The 21242-nt window shown below is 39.1% G+C and overlaps 1 protein-coding gene across 7 annotated transcripts in view; it reads right to left on the reverse strand.

Moving 5' to 3' along the window:
- LOC135941683 (uncharacterized) overlaps positions 1-20901 on the reverse strand; it is a 57970-nt gene extending 37069 nt beyond the window's left edge. For all 7 annotated transcript variants that reach the window (XM_065487321.1, XM_065487320.1, XM_065487319.1 and 4 more), the window contains exons 1-4: positions 20750-20901; positions 4091-4290; positions 1401-1554; positions 553-625 (exon numbers count right to left, since the gene is read on the reverse strand). In XM_065487321.1, coding sequence (XP_065343393.1) covers positions 553-625; positions 1401-1554; positions 4091-4285 — 422 coding nt within the window. In that variant the 5' untranslated portion in view covers positions 4286-4290; positions 20750-20901. The remainder of the gene's footprint in view (positions 1-552; positions 626-1400; positions 1555-4090; positions 4291-20749) is intronic.
- Positions 20902-21242: the final 341 nt, after the last annotated feature.

The following is a 21242-nucleotide window of genomic DNA, read 5'->3' on the forward strand; positions in this document are numbered from 1 at the left end:
CATTTAAACCAAATTTAAATAATTAAATCTTACAATTTTACAATATTTTTCTTTGGGGATTTTTCAAAAATTTAATAAAATTTCTTCCGTGAAACAAGAAATTCCTATTTTTATAAGCTTTTATAGGCATCATGGGACCATCATACATAAAACCACGAATCATTTAATGAAAAAATCTTATACATCTAATAAGATTTGAGTTAAAAAAATTATTTTCCAGTTTAATTCCAAACCACATTTCTTCAAAAATGAGGACCTTTTAGGAATAACCAGGAATGATCCCAGAGAAATTTCATTGAACTATAGTTTGTGCAATGCTGACTTTTGTAAGTTGACACAGCCAATTAAATTTTGTGGGAAATTCTGTAACACATATTTCATTTCTAAAATTTAATTCATTTCGTAAATACTGAGAAAAACAAATCCCGATTTTACGGTATTGGAAAGTTTGCAAATGAAGAAAAATAAATGACATTCGCTAATTGCAAGTACAAGTGATCGAAGAATAAAAGCGGGAAAGTAAATATTTAATAATCAATTTGTGTAATTTACCTGTTGTTTTCGGCATCGGCAGCGTTCCTAGCTTTTGGCACCGAGCGTCGGCTTCGTATTCTCGCCGGCGTGGCTGTAAAAGGCACCTTGTTAGTAACGGCAGTGCATCATCTTCAGCTCTGACAAAGTTTAATTAATCTCCTTGAATATGTCTGACACACTTCGCTGCACCGTGCAAAAAGGAAATAGGGCACCAGCGAGAAAAATATTAATTCGCGCTGCATTCATTAAAACTACAGCACGTTGAACGATGAAAAGCGGGTTGCGGAGAAGAAAATTCGCCGTGTGCTGTGCAAACAAGCCCGGAATTGCTGCTTCATTATTGATGACAGCGAGACAAAGGGCGCCTTCTGCCCCCTAGATATTAATTACTGGGGCCTCGTGCCAATTTTCCCATTATTTAGCGGTGACGAGACTCAATGGACGCCGAGTTTGGTCCGCGGCCAAGAGTGCACTCATTCAGGTGGTCAACAATGCATATATTGTTTTACAACTAACTACTTTATGACAATAAATAAAAGAAAAATTTAGCTTGTGGAGTGGTGAGACCTCTCTTTACTAAAATATTAATAAATTCGAAAAATGCCAAATATTACAACTAATTTTAGTTCATATCTACTGGCTTCACACGCATATTTTAAATTTTAATATAATGTTTAATACCCAAAATTAAAATTAGGTCTATGCCTTTTTCCAGATCATCACCAAAAGGCCGAAATTCACTTTGCGGCCGAGTGTGCGAGAAAATCGATTTGGCAGAGATGATGTCAGCGAAAAGAAAATGACGGGCATAAATCAAATGGTTCGTGCCACTCTTTCCACTCGATCAAGGGAAATAAACGGCTTACCTTTTTTCTCAGCGGGCACCACCGTCCTCGGTGACGTGACCGGCGATTGGTTGGTGACGTCGCCCAAAGGGCCGCGCTGCTCCATTTCCAGCTGAGTGGTCGCCGCTCCAAAGGGCCGCAGTCTGTGCTCCGAAGACGGATTCTCCTTGCCCTCCTGCGCCAACAAACAGAGAGTGCGGTCTGAGTACTCGAGAAAACCGTAATCAGGGTTCACCTGCGGCCTGAAATCTCGAGCAACGGCTCCGACAAATCAAAACCACCTGCGATTGCCCGTGCATATTCATTACGGGCCAACCGACTTTTTCCTTTTATTGCATTTTCAAGAGCAGGTGAGATTTCAGGCGCAATCTTGGTACATTTTCGTCGGCTGGTTCGACTAATTATTATTGGTGCGTAATTATTTCTGTTAAGAAACTCCAGGGCAGGTGGGATTAAATCCTGGACGGTTTAAAAAAGAACAATCAATGCAGGTGTTTTTGCAGCAACGAAAATTTTATGTTCAAAATGTTTTATAACAAAAAAAATCTTTCTTATTTTTACAATGTAGCTACTTAATAAAAATAAAGAAAAATAGAGCTGGATTTTATTTTCATGGCTGCTTCTTACTTGTGTTCAATGTTCTTGATTTTTTAAAGCTAGAATAATTGTTTTGTTTTTATTTTTCTTAAAATGTATTTAATAAAAATTTGGAAAGTATCGATGTTAATGACTCACTGACTAAAATTTTCTGTCCCCGGTTGAAGTCACGACATTAGTTAAATTGTACAAAGAAAAAATAATTATAGGGAGTCATTAGTAAGAATTAAACAAGATTTATGTTAAAAATTCTCCATCAAAATGTTCATATTGGTTTGATTGAAAAGAGTTCAAACATTTTAATTATTTTGAATACCATTTTTAAATTTCAAAACTGATGGTAGGACCCAGTCTGTGGACTAAAACACAACACAGTTTTAAAAAGTATTTTTTAACATCTGGTTAGGGCTGTATTTTATTTCTACGGTCTACGGTTCTCGATCTAGCTCATTTTTTTTAAATAAATTCCTGACAATTAAACCATTAAAAAACGAAAGAAATTAGTAAAAAATATTATGCGTTACAAAACGTGGGCTATTCATAGCAGGAAAATAATTCGAATAAATCTTTAAGCCATTGTTTATAGGGTGGCTAAAAATAAAAATACCTTTTTGCTCAATAAATCATCTGTTCCTCTTGCAAGGTGTCGGTAAAATTACGTTAAAGAACATTTTCTGCCAAAAATAGATTACAAGCTCGGCCAGGTGAAGATGCTCTCGTCGTGTCGAACATCGCACGAGCAACGCAGGTGAAAACTCGCATCTCTGCCGCAATTACCTGCGACGTACGTGGTAGAAATTAAGTCCGCGCGTTATCTGATGCAAACGGCCGAGAAAACCGAATTCGGGCACAATGGAGCAGGTGAAGCGTTAGAAACGTGGAAAAGGAGTTTTTACGATTCGACGATTGCGGTCGGTCGCGAGCTGTCGTTGAATCTGCCGCATTTATTGCGCGATTAATTCGGCCGCGATGGGAAATTAATTAAGGGGCCGATAGAAAGAGAGAGAGGCGCGTCAACAATGCCAAAAGGGGAGCATCTGGAGCACCCGAGTGGCCCGGACCCCATCCATCCCATCGCATCTCGGACCGTTGGCGTGTTTTTTTGCTCGCCTTCTCAAACAAATTCATTGCCTTTTAATAATATGTACCCGCGTGCAGCGCCGGCTGCGAGCGAGCGCGGACAACAATGCCTGCTCGTCCCAAGAAGTCTTATTCTCGTTCCTTTTTCGCGTCGAGACTTGTTTCCCATGATGTATCTCCGCCTCGGCATTGTGTTCCGCGCGCGACAAACTTTTGAAATGCGATATTCCAGTTTTCGCAACTGACATTTCCCGACCGGAGAGCAGCGGCCGCACCGTGGGTTTGCTTCCGACGACTTTGTAGGTCGTGGCTCCTTTTTTGCCGTGAAAAAATAAATAAAAAATGTATAAAGAGAAGAGACGCCGCATTTTCCTCACCCACGGCGTCTTGTTTCCCTTTTGCCACGCCTTGTGGCTGCACCACCTTTACCCATTTTTTTAATCCGCGTTTAAGCGAGAAAAAAGAAGTAATTTAAAATATGCCACCAAAAACACGGTTGGAAATTTAAAAAAAAATGTGGCACCCAAGAAAATTCAAAAATTTTACAAAACAAGCAATAAGCAGCGCAAAGTTTGAATGGACGTAATATATTTTTTGAATTTGCATTTTTTTCCTCCAGTTTAGTCCCTTCAGATGAGATTTTAATAAGGCTATATGTATACCATTATATATATTTTTAAAATTAAATATCATACGCAAATTAGAAAAATTAATTTTCATCTGAACAAAAAATCATTGTATTAAACAACAAACATAAGGATTAGCCAATATTAAAATAAAAAATTTAAATAATAAAATTAAATTGTTTGATAAAAATTAAATTAAAATGCTTTTCATTTAATAAAGATTTAGTTGTGACAGTCTTTAATAATAGATTTTTCTAGTTTCAATTTATACGGAATAATTGTGAGAGTAAACACGAGTTAAATTTAAAAAAATTGAAAATTAAAATAAATCTGACAGAAACCCCTCTAAACTAGTGAACGACCGATGTTCGCAACCTGCGTGGCTGGCGAGTGACGCCGGTTGCCTACCTTGCAAATGGTTCTGACGTTGGCCCACTTAATTTGCATTTCGCGGGCGGGCAGCACGTGGAAGCGCTCCGAGGTCCGTCGAAGGCTGAGACGCGGCCTCGACGTGGGTGTGTCGGTGATCTCGGACTGGCCGTCAGCCTCTGGCCGCCCGGTCGACGCTGCGTGATCGCCAGCCCCGACTGCCCACTTGAGCATCGCACCTGCAACAACGGCGACAACGATTAATTTATTAATAAAATAAAGCTCCAAATGATTTTATTCGGCATTTTTAAAATTTATTCAAAATTATAACTGATTTTAATATGCGATACTTTTAAACTGTCTTAGCAACGGTTTGAGTTTCCAAGCATATTATTATTAGTCTATTTTAACGTCCACTATTAAATTTAGTCTGCAAGAAATAAAATAAAAATCCGTTTGCTCATCGCGTACAAACAAACAAACAAACTTATTCCAAGTTCCTAACACAGAAAGTAAGTTAGTTTCGCGCGGCAAGCGGTCGGTCGGTGGGTCATCTCGTTTATCAGCACGTCGCATCAGAGGCACGGAAATTGCTGTTTGGCGTGCCCGCTGCTGTGGACAAGACACAAACGCTCGCTCTATGTGAAAAACACATCCTCGCACAAGGAAGTCGGCGCCGGCGGTGTTCTTTCCCACCACCTGAGTCCCGCGGCGAGTGTTTTTGTATTATTATTCCGGCACGAAACTGACCTATGCGCGCAAGAGGGAAAAGGAAGAGTGCTTTCAATTACGCGAACGCCTTTTATCTCTGTCCACCACTCTGGGTCGGAAAAAATTAGCTGCGGACGCGCTGTGCATTAGTAAAGAGTTCTGCTTTATTTTTATATGCTTGCATTAGCTTATCGTGAAAATGGATAAATAAAATGTCTGCGAATTCATAACTGACAATCGAGTTGGACATTATTCGTTGCAAGAGAAACAGATGATCTTAAAAAATAAATAATGTGAATTTGTATAGTCAGAAAGGATTTTTGAAAAGTTCGTTGATAAAATAACTTTTCATGTGATTTTATTATTTTATTTTCAAAATTTGAAGTTATTTTAAGCTTTGCAAGTAAGTATGAAGGGATTCAAGGGGTCGGTTAGGTGAATTTTGACGTCAAAGGACGACCAGCACTCATTCAGTGTTCAGATAAGCAACAGACACTTGTTTTAACGTATATTTTGGCCTAATTTTGATTTCATGCGTTTAGGGGGTGAAAATAGGAGTTAAAGGGAATGTAATCAGTCCTGTGTTTGGGGGTGTAAAGGGGTTGTTTGAAGGTGTTAATGCCGGAATAAGAACAACCCCTGATGAGAATTAAACTGAGAGTTGATTTTCAAGTTTTCAAGTTTCCCAAAGTAGGTGAAACATTGAAAATTTGCATTTAAGGGGGTGGAAGTATCGTATGGGGTAAGTTAGTGTTGCATTTCAAATAAAATACCATCAAACTCGCCTCCTGAGAATTTCATAGGGATATGGTAACTACTAAGGCTGCAGTTAGTGAAAATATAATGTCACTTATGTGCTCTCACAAATAAAACTTCGGGAAAAATTGGGATATTTCGAAACTTAACAGAAAATACCACAAATTACAAATTGGGGATAGCTAGAAATTCAACTAAAAAATTTTCGAATTATTCCTGTCACTTTTTAGTTGTAGAAATCGAAAACAACCCAAAATTAACTCTTTTGACATCCGTGAAAAGAAATTGAAAGAATAATTTTTTGACAGACAAACATCTGTTTATTTAGCTTCGTTTTTTTTTCTTCTTCAAAATAGAATTTTGGCTGCCTATCAAATTTTGATCTGCTCGGGGCAGCCTCTTTGACAAAGGTATAACGCACAAGAAAAACTCTCTCACGAGAGAGAAAGAGCGAGGAAAGTGGTTTCCGACTGGCTGGCTGGCTGGGTGAAATCGATCCGCAGAGTGCATAACGACAAATCAACGTCAGCCGTAGTGCATTTTAAAATATGATCTGCGGCGATGATAAAAACAGATCACAATATTACTGCCCGTTCACATTTGTAGAGAAGACAAAACACATCGATTTGTGCACGCAACACACTCTCAAAGTCGGCAATCAACTGGTTCGGAGATAAATAATCGTTACATGACGAGCGCTGAATGAGTGACAACTGCACTCGCACTCTCTCAAGAATATCCATGTCATTCTCTCGAGTGCGTACGCGGTCCGGTTTGCCGAGCCAGCAAACAGGTGCCGGCCGAGCAGCAAACCACATCTACAATGCCCATTCAGCCGCCCAGTTTCGGCATAATTACTCAAATTCGAGACGCCGCGCGACCGAAAAAAATCGACAGCTTTAGGCCTGCTGTCACTCACTCACTCACCCATTCTCACGTGATTTCTGACAATGCCTGTCTTGTTTCGGTTGTTTCGATACGCCAGCCGCCTTTTTATCACTTTCCCATGAAGCTTCGATTTGCTCTTACCAGTAATTAGGGAGTCAATTTTTACGAATAGGTGCGTGCATGCAGGCAGCCGTTATGCTTTACAACGCAAACAAAAGACTAATATTACAACATCTGCCCGGCCTATTGGAATGTGGAAAAGCCTTTTGTGTGTGTGTGTGTTTAAAATCATTGATGTTTGGTTGGCGTTTTATATTGAGCCAAAAACGTCAATACATTTATTACGAGACAAACAGATTTAAGGGTACATCTAGAGGATATCCACTAGTAGTTTTCTTCTAAATTAAATTCAAAGCTAGAATATCTTGCTTTCAAAGTTTTTTTAAGTGGTGACCTAAATTGGTCTCAATAATTGTCAAAATTAAAGGGTTTTTTCTATAAAATTTTACATTTTAAAATTGTTTGTTTGTCCTGTAGGCTCCAGAAATTATAACAAATAATAATTCAATGTAGAAATTTAACCACTTCCAGTTTTGAAGTCAATATTCACGAAATTCCAGATTAAATTTCTTGTTTCTTGACCGCGCAATTTTTCAATTTTTCATTTCTTTTTGAAATCAGACACAGATTGATAAGTCGAGTTTTACCAGTAAATTTTATGTTGTTAAGATGATGCAGAGAAATTTATTTTTTAAACCGATTTTTTTCTATCTGTTGCGAGCTATGAAATCAGACAGTTGTTGACTTCTGCAAAGCTAGGGTAGCTTTTGGACTTCTATAAAAATCCAAACTTTTTTGAATAAAATCTAACTCGCCAATATAACCACCAAAATTTGGTCTTAAAGCAATTATTTATGCAAGAAAAAACTTTAAGAGTCTAACTTTTCCAAACTTGCTTAAAAATTTAATAAAACAATTTTTACTCGAAAATAACTGTAAAAATTCTTATCATAAAAATCTAAATTAAGATTTTTCATTAAATTTCGACTATTTGTAACGATCGTTATTTTCCGTGCTCGTCGTGGGTTGCCTGGGACAGTCCAAGAATTCTGCACTGAGACGGGAGGAAAGAAGCCAGGTGCGAAAGCTGTCGTCTTACCCCTTTCCCCGAGCGACCCCCTTTCCAAATCTGCACGCGGCGTCAAGACAAACGCAACCTGTCACTCACCGAAACCGGCGCGACAATGCCGCTCTGTTTTTCCGCGCGTTGCGTAATAAAGAAAAGGGCTGAATATTTTTCCCGTGTGCGCCGCCGGCAACAGCAGCAGCCGAGGGTTGATTTTAATTAGCAAGTCAATACATCAGGCCCGCTCGGCTGCGGTTTGCAACGTCTCAAACAAAGCTTTTTCATTAATTCGACGTGAAATGTATGCAACTGCCTTAACAACCATCTCGCACGCCGTTAAAATTCTAAAAAAATAGTTTTAAAACGCTGCACCTGGTATGCTAATCAGGACTGCAGGTGGCAGGGGGTGGAAAGGCAGTAAAGCGCGTAATTTACATAAATTGTGCGTCGCAATTCAGATTTTGAGTGTCTGTTGGTCGCCGTGGGGGCTCTGGACAGGAAAATTTATACTGAGCTGCGGGCAGCAAGCGACGACCAAAAGTGCTGACGGCCCAGCACACAGGTGTACCCGTTTGTGACGGATTTGTGAGCGCTTTTACAAATCAAATAATAAGATTTTAAAACACTTTATTTAAGGTAGTTAAAAAATAAGTAGTTTAATCAATATAAAATATAATTTTCTAGTAAAATAATTTTAAAATGTTTTACTTTATCAACGTAAAATAAAGTTGAATCTTTAATAGTTTTGTATTTTTATTTAAGCTATTTAAATTATAAAAGATATAATTTATCATTTAACATATTTATGAAATTTAAATTATTTGTTGTTATTTTGCGATATTTATCTTTTGGTCTCCTGTCTTCAATTTTTAACAAATAGCAATTTAAATTTTCTTGGCGTTATCACTTTTTTTTGTTATAATTTTCGTAAATCGGCTCTATTCTCTGCTTGTAACATTTCGATGCGGAAATCGCGGCAAACAGCGTCTGATATCTCTCACTAATAATGGTAATAATGTCTGCAATTACAGACGAAAAAGGTGCAGCAGCTGCAATTAAAACCGCATCAGCGCGGAGACAAAGGCAGACACGCAGATCGAGAGCGTGAAGATCGCAATCGCGCACCCCTTCGCTCGGCGAGCGGTTTCGCGTGTTGTCTGCGCCGTCTGAGTGAGTGCTGGACAGGTGACACGTTGTTATGCAAATAGTGAATAATGCAAATGCACATATTAGAATGCAGGTAAGCCACCAGGCGAGCTCGAATTTTTAAAATATCCGTTACAATGCAGGCAGAGTCGAGCGTGTATCAAATTCTTATTAGCCATATTTGCATACATCTGGCGCGACTTGTGCGCGATTGCGTGCACTCAACTCACTCACTCTCTTTCGCGTTTGCAGCTCTCGATTCAAGCGACGTACGAGAGAGAGAGAAAGGAAAAAACTTCCGGTTTTGCACGCTAGAAAAGCGGCTCTGCCGGCAGACACTCCCCCCTGAAAGGCCCCTGCAGCCGCGGACTCACTTTAGAAAAATAATGCGTGTTTCGAACGCAATTTTCAGGTGCTCCACTCCGATTTGGCTGAGTGTCGTAATTAGCAAGGGAAAGGGTGCGAGCGGCTTTTAGCTGCCGGACTAATTGGCCGTGATTGTTGCTACATCCACCGGAACGTCGATTCCGGAAAGCCGCTTTCTTAATTTGAACGGTTACAAGCTTTTATCTTGAGAGCGAAAAAGTTCCCACCTGGTTTTCTGAATTTTGAATTCATAAATTAGATCCTGATCTTTTGTTCATTAGAGTTTCTTAAAGAAAATGTTAAATATTGCAGGGAAAAAATGAGCTGCGTCGTTGGAAGTATGTCATTTTCAGTGCAGCAAACAAAATGTATCAATCAAATTTGAAAATATAAAAAAAATAATCAGATCTTAGCTAAATTAAAACCCATATCTAGCTAGATGAGTCTCGTTTTGGCTGTATATTTGAAAATTTCTTGTTGCAATTAACTTAAATATGAAATCTCCTTTAACGCAACCATTCGCAATTTTTAAGAATCATTAACTCATTTTCTTGGAATTTCACTCAGCTAAAGAAGTAGCTTCAAGATTTTATGCAGTACGTTTTGTTTTAAATATTTGAGCTTCATATTCATAACTGTCTTGTATGCACGTAAACGTCCATATTAATTGCTTAATTAATGTGATGAACTGTTTGAAATGTGGATATCTATTTCAACGAGCTTGTAAATATTGATATTGCTACAAATTTAATCAGACAGGTGAGCAGAGCAATGCTTTACGGAAATTTTCTTAACAAGTCAATGATAACATTTGAGCTGCCGGTAAAATTAATATTTTTTTAATAAAGATTATACTAAATTGTTTATTATTATTCGGACAGAAAAATTAATAACACTCGTAAATACTAACTAATTATTAATTTTTTAAAATTAATGATAAATAATAATTTAAAAAAATTATGAAAAATCTCTTTATACTAATAAAGTTAAAATTTTTATTTGAACAATTATTTGCTACAAATTTATTATTTATTTAGTAACTACATAAAACCAAATTAAAAACCATAATTGTTCTATTTAACTGTTTCTCTTAGATGCACAAATTATTTCGAGAATGGTTATATCTATCTGGAGAAACCGTTCACTGCGGTGAAATTCGAACAATTTCAACGATTCGCCGCGTGCAAACAAAACCCCCTTGGAAAGCGTCAAAGAGAGAGAGAGAAGACGCGGACGATTAGTTGCAGTGCTCCACTTTCGAATAGAAAAATGGCAACCCCCTCGTTGAAGTTTCCGCGCGGACGGAATGACTGCGCACGAAACAATGCGCGTCTTTCCCATCGATGGAGAGAAAATCGAGCTGTATTTTCGGTTTGATTTATGCTCGAGCGGCTGAAGAAGCAGTGATATGGGTGCGCCGATCTCACGAGAAGGGTGCAAGGGGCTCCGTGGGGTTCCAAATAGAGCATTCCACTCCAAGGGCTATAAATTTAGAGGAGAGCGACACCTTCCATTGTCAAAATTCATACACCATTGAACCACTTTTCAGATATGGAATTCTTCCATTATTTATCAGCGGCGGCGGCGGTGGAAAAGGCAGTGGCCGCGCGCTCACGTGCGATTGTTATATAAACCCCTTTCTCCTCTCGCGATATATGCACCGGCCGAAAGGGTTCTCGGCAGAAGTGAGAGAAAGCAAATTACGCTGAATGGCTCAATCGATCGCTGCTGTGTTCGATCGAGTGTGTGACGCATTATGGCGACTAATGCGACCAAATAAAAATGTTACTTGTCAAATAGGCGAGAGCCAAGTCAAATAAATCACCACCAGCGGAATTTCATCATAAAATCGACTAATCTAAAAAATTTTGCTCCAAGGGGACGCCGTTTTATTGTATTTTAAAAATGTTCCGTGAGAATCTCGGTCGTAAATTTTCCCTCCGCGAGAAATGCAAATTCGGGTGACCCATTTTGCTCATTACGCATGCATTGCCTCTCGAAAGGAAGCTAGTCTTGTCACGCGTGAACAGAAAAGAATTATTGAATCTTGCGGGGAAACGATGCATTGTGCGTGCACATGTTTGAATGTGGCCTCGTTCCCCCAAAAGCTGCACCGACTGTCACATTTTAATGCAGAAAAACTGACTCGAGATTAAACTTTATTTATTTGAATTTTTGCTCTCAATGCGAAGCATCAAGGTGATGTTTTTTCAATGGCAAACAAAATACAAAAACGGCAAGGAAAAAATAATAAGATTTTCAATATTGCAGCTATTGAAAAATTAAAAGTATTTTTAAAAATTAAATCTCGTCTGTTTGCAAATATTCTGCTGCTCAGTGTGAGAAATTATGATCTAATTATCATTAATTAATTCCTCATAGTCATAGAGTATAGCCATTTGCATTTTTTTTACATTTTTTTGTGGGTTTTTTAATTGATTTAATGGATCGCCTATAAATGAGCTCATGTAGAAAGAAACAATTCTGACATTCTCGTAACATTTTAACCCCGCCAGATTTTTATATGTCTTTAATTTACTACTCTCGTAATTTTACATATTTTTTCAACACTTTTTATTTGCGAGCAAACCACAATCATCTTTCGGAGTAAATAAAAAGCGACAATTTACGACGTTTGCACCGCATGCATGGCACAAAGGCGTTCACGTCTCGCGCTCATTTGCTCCATCAAAACACACATAATCGTCACGAGCTGAGTATAAGTATGCAATAAAATCTGGTTTTATTTGGATCGGTCGAGTCAGTGGCTGAGAGTTATGGCCAACAAGCACTTGTAATTAGCAATAAAAGAGGAGCATCGTTCGCGTAAGAATGGGCCGTAATTAAAAGTAAGTCGAATGGCTTTTTAAATTTCAGCACCAGCTGCCCTAGATCTCGCGCACACAACGGTCGGAAGAATGAAAAAATCTTTCCTTTTTAAAAACATCTGCCTTTTCTCCTCGCTCGCTCCGGGAAATTATTTCGCACACCCTTCTCGCGGGCCTAGGTGAAAAAATCGTATTCGTGTGTGTGAGTGTTTGCAGCAGGCAGTAATCTTCCTTCCTTCCTATAAATGTACTCTGGCCGTGCTGTACATGCCGTCGGTGGCTCTCGTCGCCGTCGTAGTCGTCGTCTTTTTTGTGCGCGCCTATTGTTAGTGCGCACAACAATCGGAGAAGGCCGTTTCCTGTCTCTTGCACATAAGATCCGGTCTTCCTTAAACTAGTTCTTATAGGGCGAAAATGTTTATAATAAAAGATTGCGCAGAGCCCCCCTATTTCTATTCTTACAGCAAATCATTCCTATTATGTCTCGGGCAGATGTCTAAAAAAGCGGCGAGCGTGCATATTGCACACATACACATACACACACACATACAAACAGCAGCTTGAGCTCCTCGCGCGGCGCGAGGAGGAAGAGGATCCGTGTTGCTCACTCCATATTACGGCCGCATGCATATTATGATCCCTCATTGTCAAGTGCCATTCATTTGCATATCAGTTATGACTCATAAACCAACTTACGCCTCTTTTTGTGTCAAAAGACGTCGTTTACAGACACATTATCTTTACGGCGCGTAATTTCGATTGTGCAAACGCCCTCCCATTGTGCACTTGAGGTGGAATAATTTTATTAGCCGTGCGCAGAGGTCAAGAACCAGTTCATAAATTCGGATTAATGAACTAATCTAGCGACGGAGACAGCGACGCCTGCAATTCGTCTCTCTGCTGCGCCACGACAGATTCCAATCTGTGTGCAGTAAAAAAGCCGCCGGCGCGCGTGTTGACTGTCAATGAACGCGCAGCAGGAGGAGGCGGAGATGCAGAGATTGCCTAAATGGGCCTGACAAGCATCTCTCATTATTGTGATAGGATGAAAGAGGGAAATTTCGCCGGCTCCTGAATGCACGCTCAGTCGTACACACGTGCCCAACAGGTTGCATAACTTTGGAGCCCAGGAAATCAATACGAGAAATAGATATTTCAGAAGTTTTTAAAATATTTTGTAAAAGTGGTTTAATTAAAGTCATGATTTATTCATGGTGCCGGGATTTTTCCGAGAAAACTGGCTTTAAAATAAAAAATCATTTAAGAATGTCTACTTCTGCTGAAAAGATGAAAGTATTTTCCAGAAAAGTAAGCATCGCCGTGCCATAGATTATAGCGTCAATAACACGTTTCAGACACGAAAAAGATGGTCAATGTGTTCAAAATGTATAGGTCAATTAATTAGAACTGTGCTGTAATTGATTGATCATATTAAATGGAAATAATTTTGATTGTTATTATTTTTGGATGTAAATTTTATTAATATATTCATAAAAAATCGTATCAATGAAGCACTTACAGCATGTTAAATACTAAATGTGCTATGGTGCCTGCTGGTATTACCGGCCAGCGCTAGTGACCGGCCAAAATGAGGACTACGCCCCCTAGAGTCGATAGAAAAACAAAAAAAATGTCGCATACACAGTGCCACCTTCTATTAGAACGGTACACTACGAATTAAAGCTCAAATTGGTCGTTAACAAGAAACCCGCGGCAATTAAAGTTGAGACATGCCATGTAAAGCCAACGTTAACAAATAGGCTATCCAGTGCCTCATTTTAAATTAGGAGCTGTCGTCAAGAATTCGGATGGTATTATGTATTATAAACTATGGACGGGAAGAATGGTTCATGAGGAATCCATTCATGTCAAATTTATGCTTGAATTATGATTTAAACTAAATAAAAGAGCCTAAAATGCAATGTACGGTAATAGGAACCGTTGGAAAGCACCTTGCTGTAGTTACCGTACATGTTGAATAAAACCTCTCCCCATCACGGAATTGCATAAACTACCCACCGTTGGAATCGTCTCGACCTCCCCTGACCAGCTGAAGGGTTAAGGGGTGCTTACCCTCCACCCCTTAGTCACTATGCTTCATCCCCCTCGAAAAAATTGAATCATTTAAAACTCTGGATTTTTGTTTTAATTTGCATTGAATTAAAAATATTTTATTTAATTTTGAACTATGGTACGAGGTGGTAATTTAGTAGATGTTTTGGACATTCTAAATATTTTTAATCCCAGCAGAGGAAGCATATACTAAATTTTTTATTATCCAAATTGTAGCTATGGGGTTGAAGGGGGATGAAGGTGGCACCCCCAAAGTACTTTAGCTGGTTAGTGGTGGTCGAGACGAGTCTAACGGTGGTTAGTTTATGCAATTCTGATGGTCAGAACCAAAGTTTGAGAGTTGCAAAAATAACGAAATTTAAACGAATCATATTTTTTCGTGTTTTTGGGTCATCTTTGCGCATCCAAATCTCGGGTTCTCAGCATCAAAATTGCAAAAACTACCCACCGTTGGACTTGTCTTGACCTCCTCTGGGTAACTAAAGGGTTTTGGGGTGTTTTATCTCCACCCCTAAGTTGCTATACAGCCTTGAACGATGCAACACTGAGCGGCGCCAGGAACGGTGGTCGCTTGTTATCAAAATTTAAGTACTGAAGGATGGTTTTTTTCACCCCGTAAACCCTTCAGCTACTCAGAGGATGTCGAGACGAGTCTAACGGTGGGTAGTTTCCGCAATTCCAATGGTTAGAAACCGAGATTTAGAGGTGCAAAGAACCCGAAATATGTCGTGTTTTTATTGGAAAATCTCTAAAAAACTTAAAATATTCTGAAATTTTTCCAACAAAATATGACAATTTATGTCTAAAATAAGTGATTTCGACAGATCATGTGGAATAAAGCATCCAAAAGCAATGAAAACCGCACTTTAATTAAGGAAATGAGCTTTGGCCGGTCACTGGTGCACGCCTGTTCGGTCACTGGTGCGCATGGCCGGTAAAGCATGATTCTCGTCCGATCGTCTTTTGTTCGCTCAGCTGGCGTTATAATGCGAATTTGTTGACAAACTCTACGTGAATATCACTTATGAAGGTCTTGTGAACAGTTATCATCCATAATATTATAAGATAAGTAGCTATTTCTCAAAGAATTTTCGTTTCAAAGTTGTTTAGATGCTTAAGTGGCCGGTCACTACCCCCGGCACCATATTTTGTATAATTTAATAATTTTAAACCATTAGTTTCCTGTAAAACATTTAGTAATTATGTTTTCCTTTACTGTCATTATTTCGCTGAGAATATCATTCCACGAGCATAAGTGATTCAAATGAAATTCGCTATTTAAGCTGTATGCATTATTTGATAGAGGTGAGATTAATATTTAAAAAATAACATTGGTCTTAGTCAACTCGTTTATTTGTGAAAAATATAGTATAATAAAAAATGAAATAAATGCTTTTTCCAAATTATAATTTCAAATTATATTTTAAATTATTTAGTTATTAATAAAATAAAAAAGTATTTCATATTTCATTTTTTAAATATAAATACGTAATCTTATTGTACTTACATTGCTTTTAGTTTTGATAAACAAAAAGCATTTAATTGGCATTGCGCCGATAGGCAGTCCCCATACTCTCGAACTTCCTCTCTTCGTTATTTACGTTATTTGCCTACAAATAAGATCGATTTCAACCGTCTACGAAAAACGAATTTCTTTTTCCAGTCACGCATCATTCCCCTGAGAAATTTTATTGGATCTATTGTCTAATCGGCCATAAAACGCAGTTGGCGAGCACGAAATTTCTATTAGGTGGGGGCGTCGTTTGCGTTTTTTGATATATATTTAATCGCCGGACAAACACCTCCTTCAAACTGTCTTCCTCTCGCTCTAATTACACGCCGCTGCTCGATCAAGCCTGACTGTTAACTTGAGATAATTGAGGGTGAGAGCAGCATTAAGAAGAAGAAGAAAGTCATTTTCCTTAAATGGACGCAATAAAATTACAACAGTTTGACACTCGGCGTGCTCTTCTCCGACATCTGTTCAAGCATAACGCGGTGGCAGCGGCATTAAAATAACGTTTGTCTGCGCGGAGGAGAACGCAAGATGTTCTTCTTTTCAGCATCAACAATACGAATGGCTGATTAGCCTTTTGAAAAGCGTGCCGAGATGCAATAAATAAAAATAACGTTCGCACATATGGCGTGTCGAAATCGACAGTGCCGAGTTTTCCGATCAATACCGATTAAAATGGATTTGAGAACGCAGCAAAATAAAATAATGTTCAACTGTTGACTGCAAAGAGAAGTTGATCAAATTGTTAGTTTAAATAATTAGCTCAACAATGTGTAAAAATAAAATTAGGACTGAATAACAGATGAATTTGAGGCTTTACCAAATTTTTTAATAAACCAAATAATGGGTTTTAAATTATTTTTCCCTAGATTTCGGTTCCTCCCATCGCGATTTATCAAACAGTGTACGATTTATGAGGCAAATTTCCATTATTTTAGGAAAATTTGAAGCTTTTTTCAGAATTTTCCAGTACATCCACTTGACAAGTCAGAAGGGAAATTCCTGCGTCAGAGAATTTCGAGAAAACTAGTAGAATTTTTCAAGGAGGAAATTGCCGGCTTTGTTTCAGGTCACCTGTTACGGTTATTGTTTGTACAGCAGACTCAGGGTGCGACCTGCCGAACCGCACCTGACGCATGACCAGCCATCCCCCCTCTTAGTGAGCAGCTTGCTTGTTTGCTCTTGAGCTATTCGGTTATGCATATTATTTAAAATAACGCAGCTCCGCCGTGAAATTCCGATTGCTATCTACTCAGAAAATATTTCCCATTTGCCAAGGGGTGGAAAATTCGGACAACAAAGGGTGGCAAGGGTTGTGTGTCGCTCTTGATTTGCGTTACGCACAAATTTAAATGGCATTGACAAGTAGATGAGCGTGAAATCCGTTGCTTTGAGCGCCAAAAAGGGAATAATCAGCCGAGGGTGGAAGGAAATGATTGGTTTTTTATAGTTTGTTTGAAATTCTCACGAAACCAAAAAGGGATGAGTAAATAATTTTAATAGAGTGGCTGAGAGCGGTTTGAATCGCATTTTAACGACTAATTTATTTTTAAATGGGGAAATGATGTCGTTACGACCTTTATGAATCTCTTACTCGTTTATTTAGTTAAGAATGTTTTCTTTGCATGTGTCAAATATTTCTCAATTTAGCTGACAGGTTGTGCAAATGGAAAATGCAGCAGTGACAGGATTACCGAGCGATAAATGAAACATCAAACACGATGTGAGAGAAATAAGAGAGTCGAACACGTGAGATTAACATGGCATTCATTAAACACGCGTAATCCGCTCAGCAAAAAGTCTTAAAAATGCAAATGTCCAGCCATGCATTCGTTTATTTATTTATCCGAGTGTTAGCATGTCTCTCCGCACGCGCTTTTTCGAATCAGCGTGCGGTTGAGTCGTGAAAAGAAAAATTGGGGCGCTTATCCAAAAGCAGCCGACAAATAAACAAGTATATATCGGCGGCAATTCAAGCTGTTTGCGGTTAATTGCGTGCTTCTTTCTCAGACGCAATATTTATTTTGAATGTGTGACAAGACCCAACACGCAGCTCGCCAGCAAGCCAGCCATCCACTCCGTGAAAGAAACGAGAAAACTGCTTTGAGACAGCACCTGGCCATTAATTCCCGTATACGCGCGCCTCCAGTCCGGCTAACTGCCGACGGCGCCGCCGCGCTCGCGAATATAATCCGCGCAGGTTTCATTCACGCACGGCCAATTGGCACGACCCGGCCGCTGTCATCAAAAAGCAATTACATACATATAGAACTTCTGCTGGAGAAAAGGAAACTGACACATAATTGCTCTATTTCGGGCCTTAATGTAGATTAAAAATAATAAACTCCAGCCAGGAAAGGAGACAATTTTCCAAATTTATCATGAAGAATTTAAGCTAAAATTTACTGCTTCTTTTAGGGACTGAGAGGGATAAAAATAATTAATCAGATTTTTTTACAGTTGAAACTAAATGCCGCCTCATTTGTTTATTTTTCCATATATTTTTAGAAATGTCCTGCTGTAAAATACGAAAAAGTAAATCACATAAATTTTTATTTTCTGCCCACGAATCCAGCGTAGATGTTACATTTAATTTCTGCTTTCATTTCAATCTTCCAACAACCAGTTTTACACGTTTTCTTATGAAAAAAAAACCTTCGAAAATTGATAATTTTTGCCAAAAATTGCAGCCTTTTTGGCAAATCAAGAAGGGTCCTGTCAGTCTCTGCGCATATAAGCATTTAAATTTGCTATCTAACCTAATTTCTGATGATTTATTGAAAACATTGTGTCAATATCTTAAAACAAAAACATAAATGTAATTATTTTTAGCAGTGTATTTTTTTAATTGCCGTTCGAAACAATTTAAAATTTAGGTGTATCACAAAATTAATTAGTTTTCAATATTTACTCTTCACTATTTTTAATATGAGCGTTAATGCAAAACTTCTGATCAAATAATGCACCAAAATAACGAGCGGAGCGTTCGTCCTTTGTCAACAGAACAGCACACGCTTCGGAAAAAATTGTATGGATCGGTAGGCAAATTAAAAATGATGATTCTCGAGTGATTCGTATTGATAGGGGCGCATTCTGAGTGAGCTATTTATTTGTATTTACATGGGCGTCGAGAGAGGACATGGTCGTGTTTGCACGCGCGGACGGGGAAAGCATGGGGGTTGCGAATTCGGTGTGGAAATCCCTCGCATCGGCGTCATTAATCACGCGAGTGGAATGCTGGTGGCAAAATGGATTTCAACATCATTGGAAAAGTGACGCAGCAAATCCATCTCGAGGACCGATGCGACAAGGATGTGGGCTCCCTTGTGGTTAATTTTGACGAGATCATTTTCGACAGTTGTCGGGTGGAATTCGTTTCTTATTTTTTTTTTAACCGATTTTTCGGTAACAATGAAAAAGTCGAACATCAGTGTCGGTTCAGCGACTCGGCTTAGCACTGGCCATTCATCAATTTCGGACTTTTGTGTCCGAATGTCACTCCACTCGATCGTGAAATTATAGCCCGCGATGGACAAAATGGGAGAAGGGGTTTCTGTATCATTACTCGTGGTAATTTGCCTCATAATGCATCGCGCGCGGTAATTTGATATCGACGACGCCGCCTCCTTCCCATTTAAGTCGGTTGCGAACACAAACACGTTATTTGCAGTCAGCATAGCACGTGCAAGGTGGGCTTATCGATTTCTCAAAATCGACACTTTTAACCGAAAGACGCGTGCACGTGCGGCCGAAAAAATGCATTTCAAGGGTTGCGTGACCGACACTCGATTATCGCGTTTTATTGTTTCAATTTGTGCGTTCATGCAGGGTGCGAGACCGGTGCGGGCTTTTCATTTGCACCCCCACACGTGCTCCAATTTCCGGCAACGTGAAGTTGTTATTGGAAAACGTTAAAAATTAGAGCGTAATTGGCGTTATAAATCTCGACCTGGCGGTGCGATCGGGTCACCAACCGATATTTCCGCCCTGGGAAAGGAAATAAGACAAGCAAACACAAAGAGAGCGGAAAATTGCCATATTCAGCGGAATTATAGAGCAATCTGCCATTGATTGGATTGTTGTTTTTTTGCGCCAGTTGTTTTGCACGGCCCATCGGCGACGGCTGCTCGAGCCAAGGCCTATTGGAAGCCGCGAAGAAATTCAACAGCTGCCTTTAATTTCTCAACCGCGAATACATTAAGATTAGACCGCGCGGCAACTGGTAAATAAAATAACAACGCGGATCCAAATTCGGCAACGATTACTGTTTATTTTTTAACGAAGATAAGAAAGCCTATGATTTTTCAGAAGGTTCCGCGAAAGCTGGTAAACATAATAATTATCCAGACACGTGACAGGCTTGTATCAAAGAAAATTTTACACGATTTTATTCAAATATCTATTAAAGAAAACCAATTGAAAATATAAAATGCTTCTTATCATGAAAGAAATGGACTTTCATAATGTGGAACATCAAATCCTCCAGAGTATGGAAATGTAAACTATTTATAAAATAATGCTTTTAATTTAAGTTTAAAATTGTTTAGTTTTATTGTTAGAAGTTTAAAAAATTTGTAGTATAAAAACTCTAAAAAAATTTAATAAAATTTAACGTAATTAAACTTTTTAATTTATTACGTATATTTTATTAAAAACATTAAATGATTATAGCTCTATAATCTGGTTTTCTAAATTTATTCAATTAAAACATTTTTAAATTAATTTAATATTCTAAAATAATTATTTAAGCCATCAGATCAACTTGATTTGGTATGTAATTATAGCTACTAATTGCCAATGTACGAAGTCGATAATAATGTACAAAGTCGTTATTGCAACTATTAATAACAAATAATTCATTGAACTTTACTATCTTCAGTGTATGCGTGGTAAATCCGCATTTTAGCCTTAAATTAACTCCAATTCGGCGCACGACAAGGCAGTTTCGCGCCAAGCAGTCGTTTTATCGCGAGCCCAAATCAGCAATGGAAATTCGGCGTTGTTGGTGCAAGGTCACGCCAAAGACATGCCCAAAATTGTCGCCGGCCAGCAAGTTTTACTCCTCACCCGCAACGTTTCTCCCATTTCAACATAACCCTTCTGCTAATTCAATCCACGAACAATAAGTAGAAAAAATATTTAAAGCAAATCACAACGTAAAAATGTGAAAACTGCTCTTAGCCTAGAGCCAAACTAGACTAATCCTCATTGCCGCGGTGAGCCGGGCCGGCTTTAGGCGAATTAAAAATTAATCCACCACCAATTGACACAATGACAAGGGTGCCTACCTTAGTCGGAGGTCGCAGGGGCAGTGGCGAGTTAATCCAGGGCCATTGATCGAGTCAAAAAGTCCGTATTTTGTGGAGCAGCAGAGCGAGAGCGAGCGCGAGTTCGTTTCTGGCGCACGGCCGCGACAATAATAACACAAATACCTGGCTCGGGCTGTCGGTGGGTCTGCCTTCTGCGTGCTCGCGGCAGCGTTGCCGAGTCTCCTCCCCACATATCCAGGTAGAGAGATCTCGCACCTGTACTTTCCACGGGCCAACCGACCAACCGCGAACTGCCCCCCATCCTTCCTTCGGGACGCTCCACAGCCTTTTAAAGGTTAACAGAATCTCGTATCAGGAGAGAGTAAGAGTGAGATGAGACTAATATCATGATGCTTATCAAGGATGACCACCCTGGGAGGCGCATTTCTTTATTACACCGTCTGATTCTCCGGGAATTTGAACGTCCGCAAGACAATCGAAGAATAGAGAGGGTTAGGGCGGGTCCAGTTAC

Source organism: Cloeon dipterum, chromosome 4 (assembly GCF_949628265.1).
Source record: "Cloeon dipterum chromosome 4, ieCloDipt1.1, whole genome shotgun sequence".
Classification (NCBI taxonomy): domain Eukaryota; kingdom Metazoa; phylum Arthropoda; class Insecta; order Ephemeroptera; family Baetidae; genus Cloeon; species Cloeon dipterum.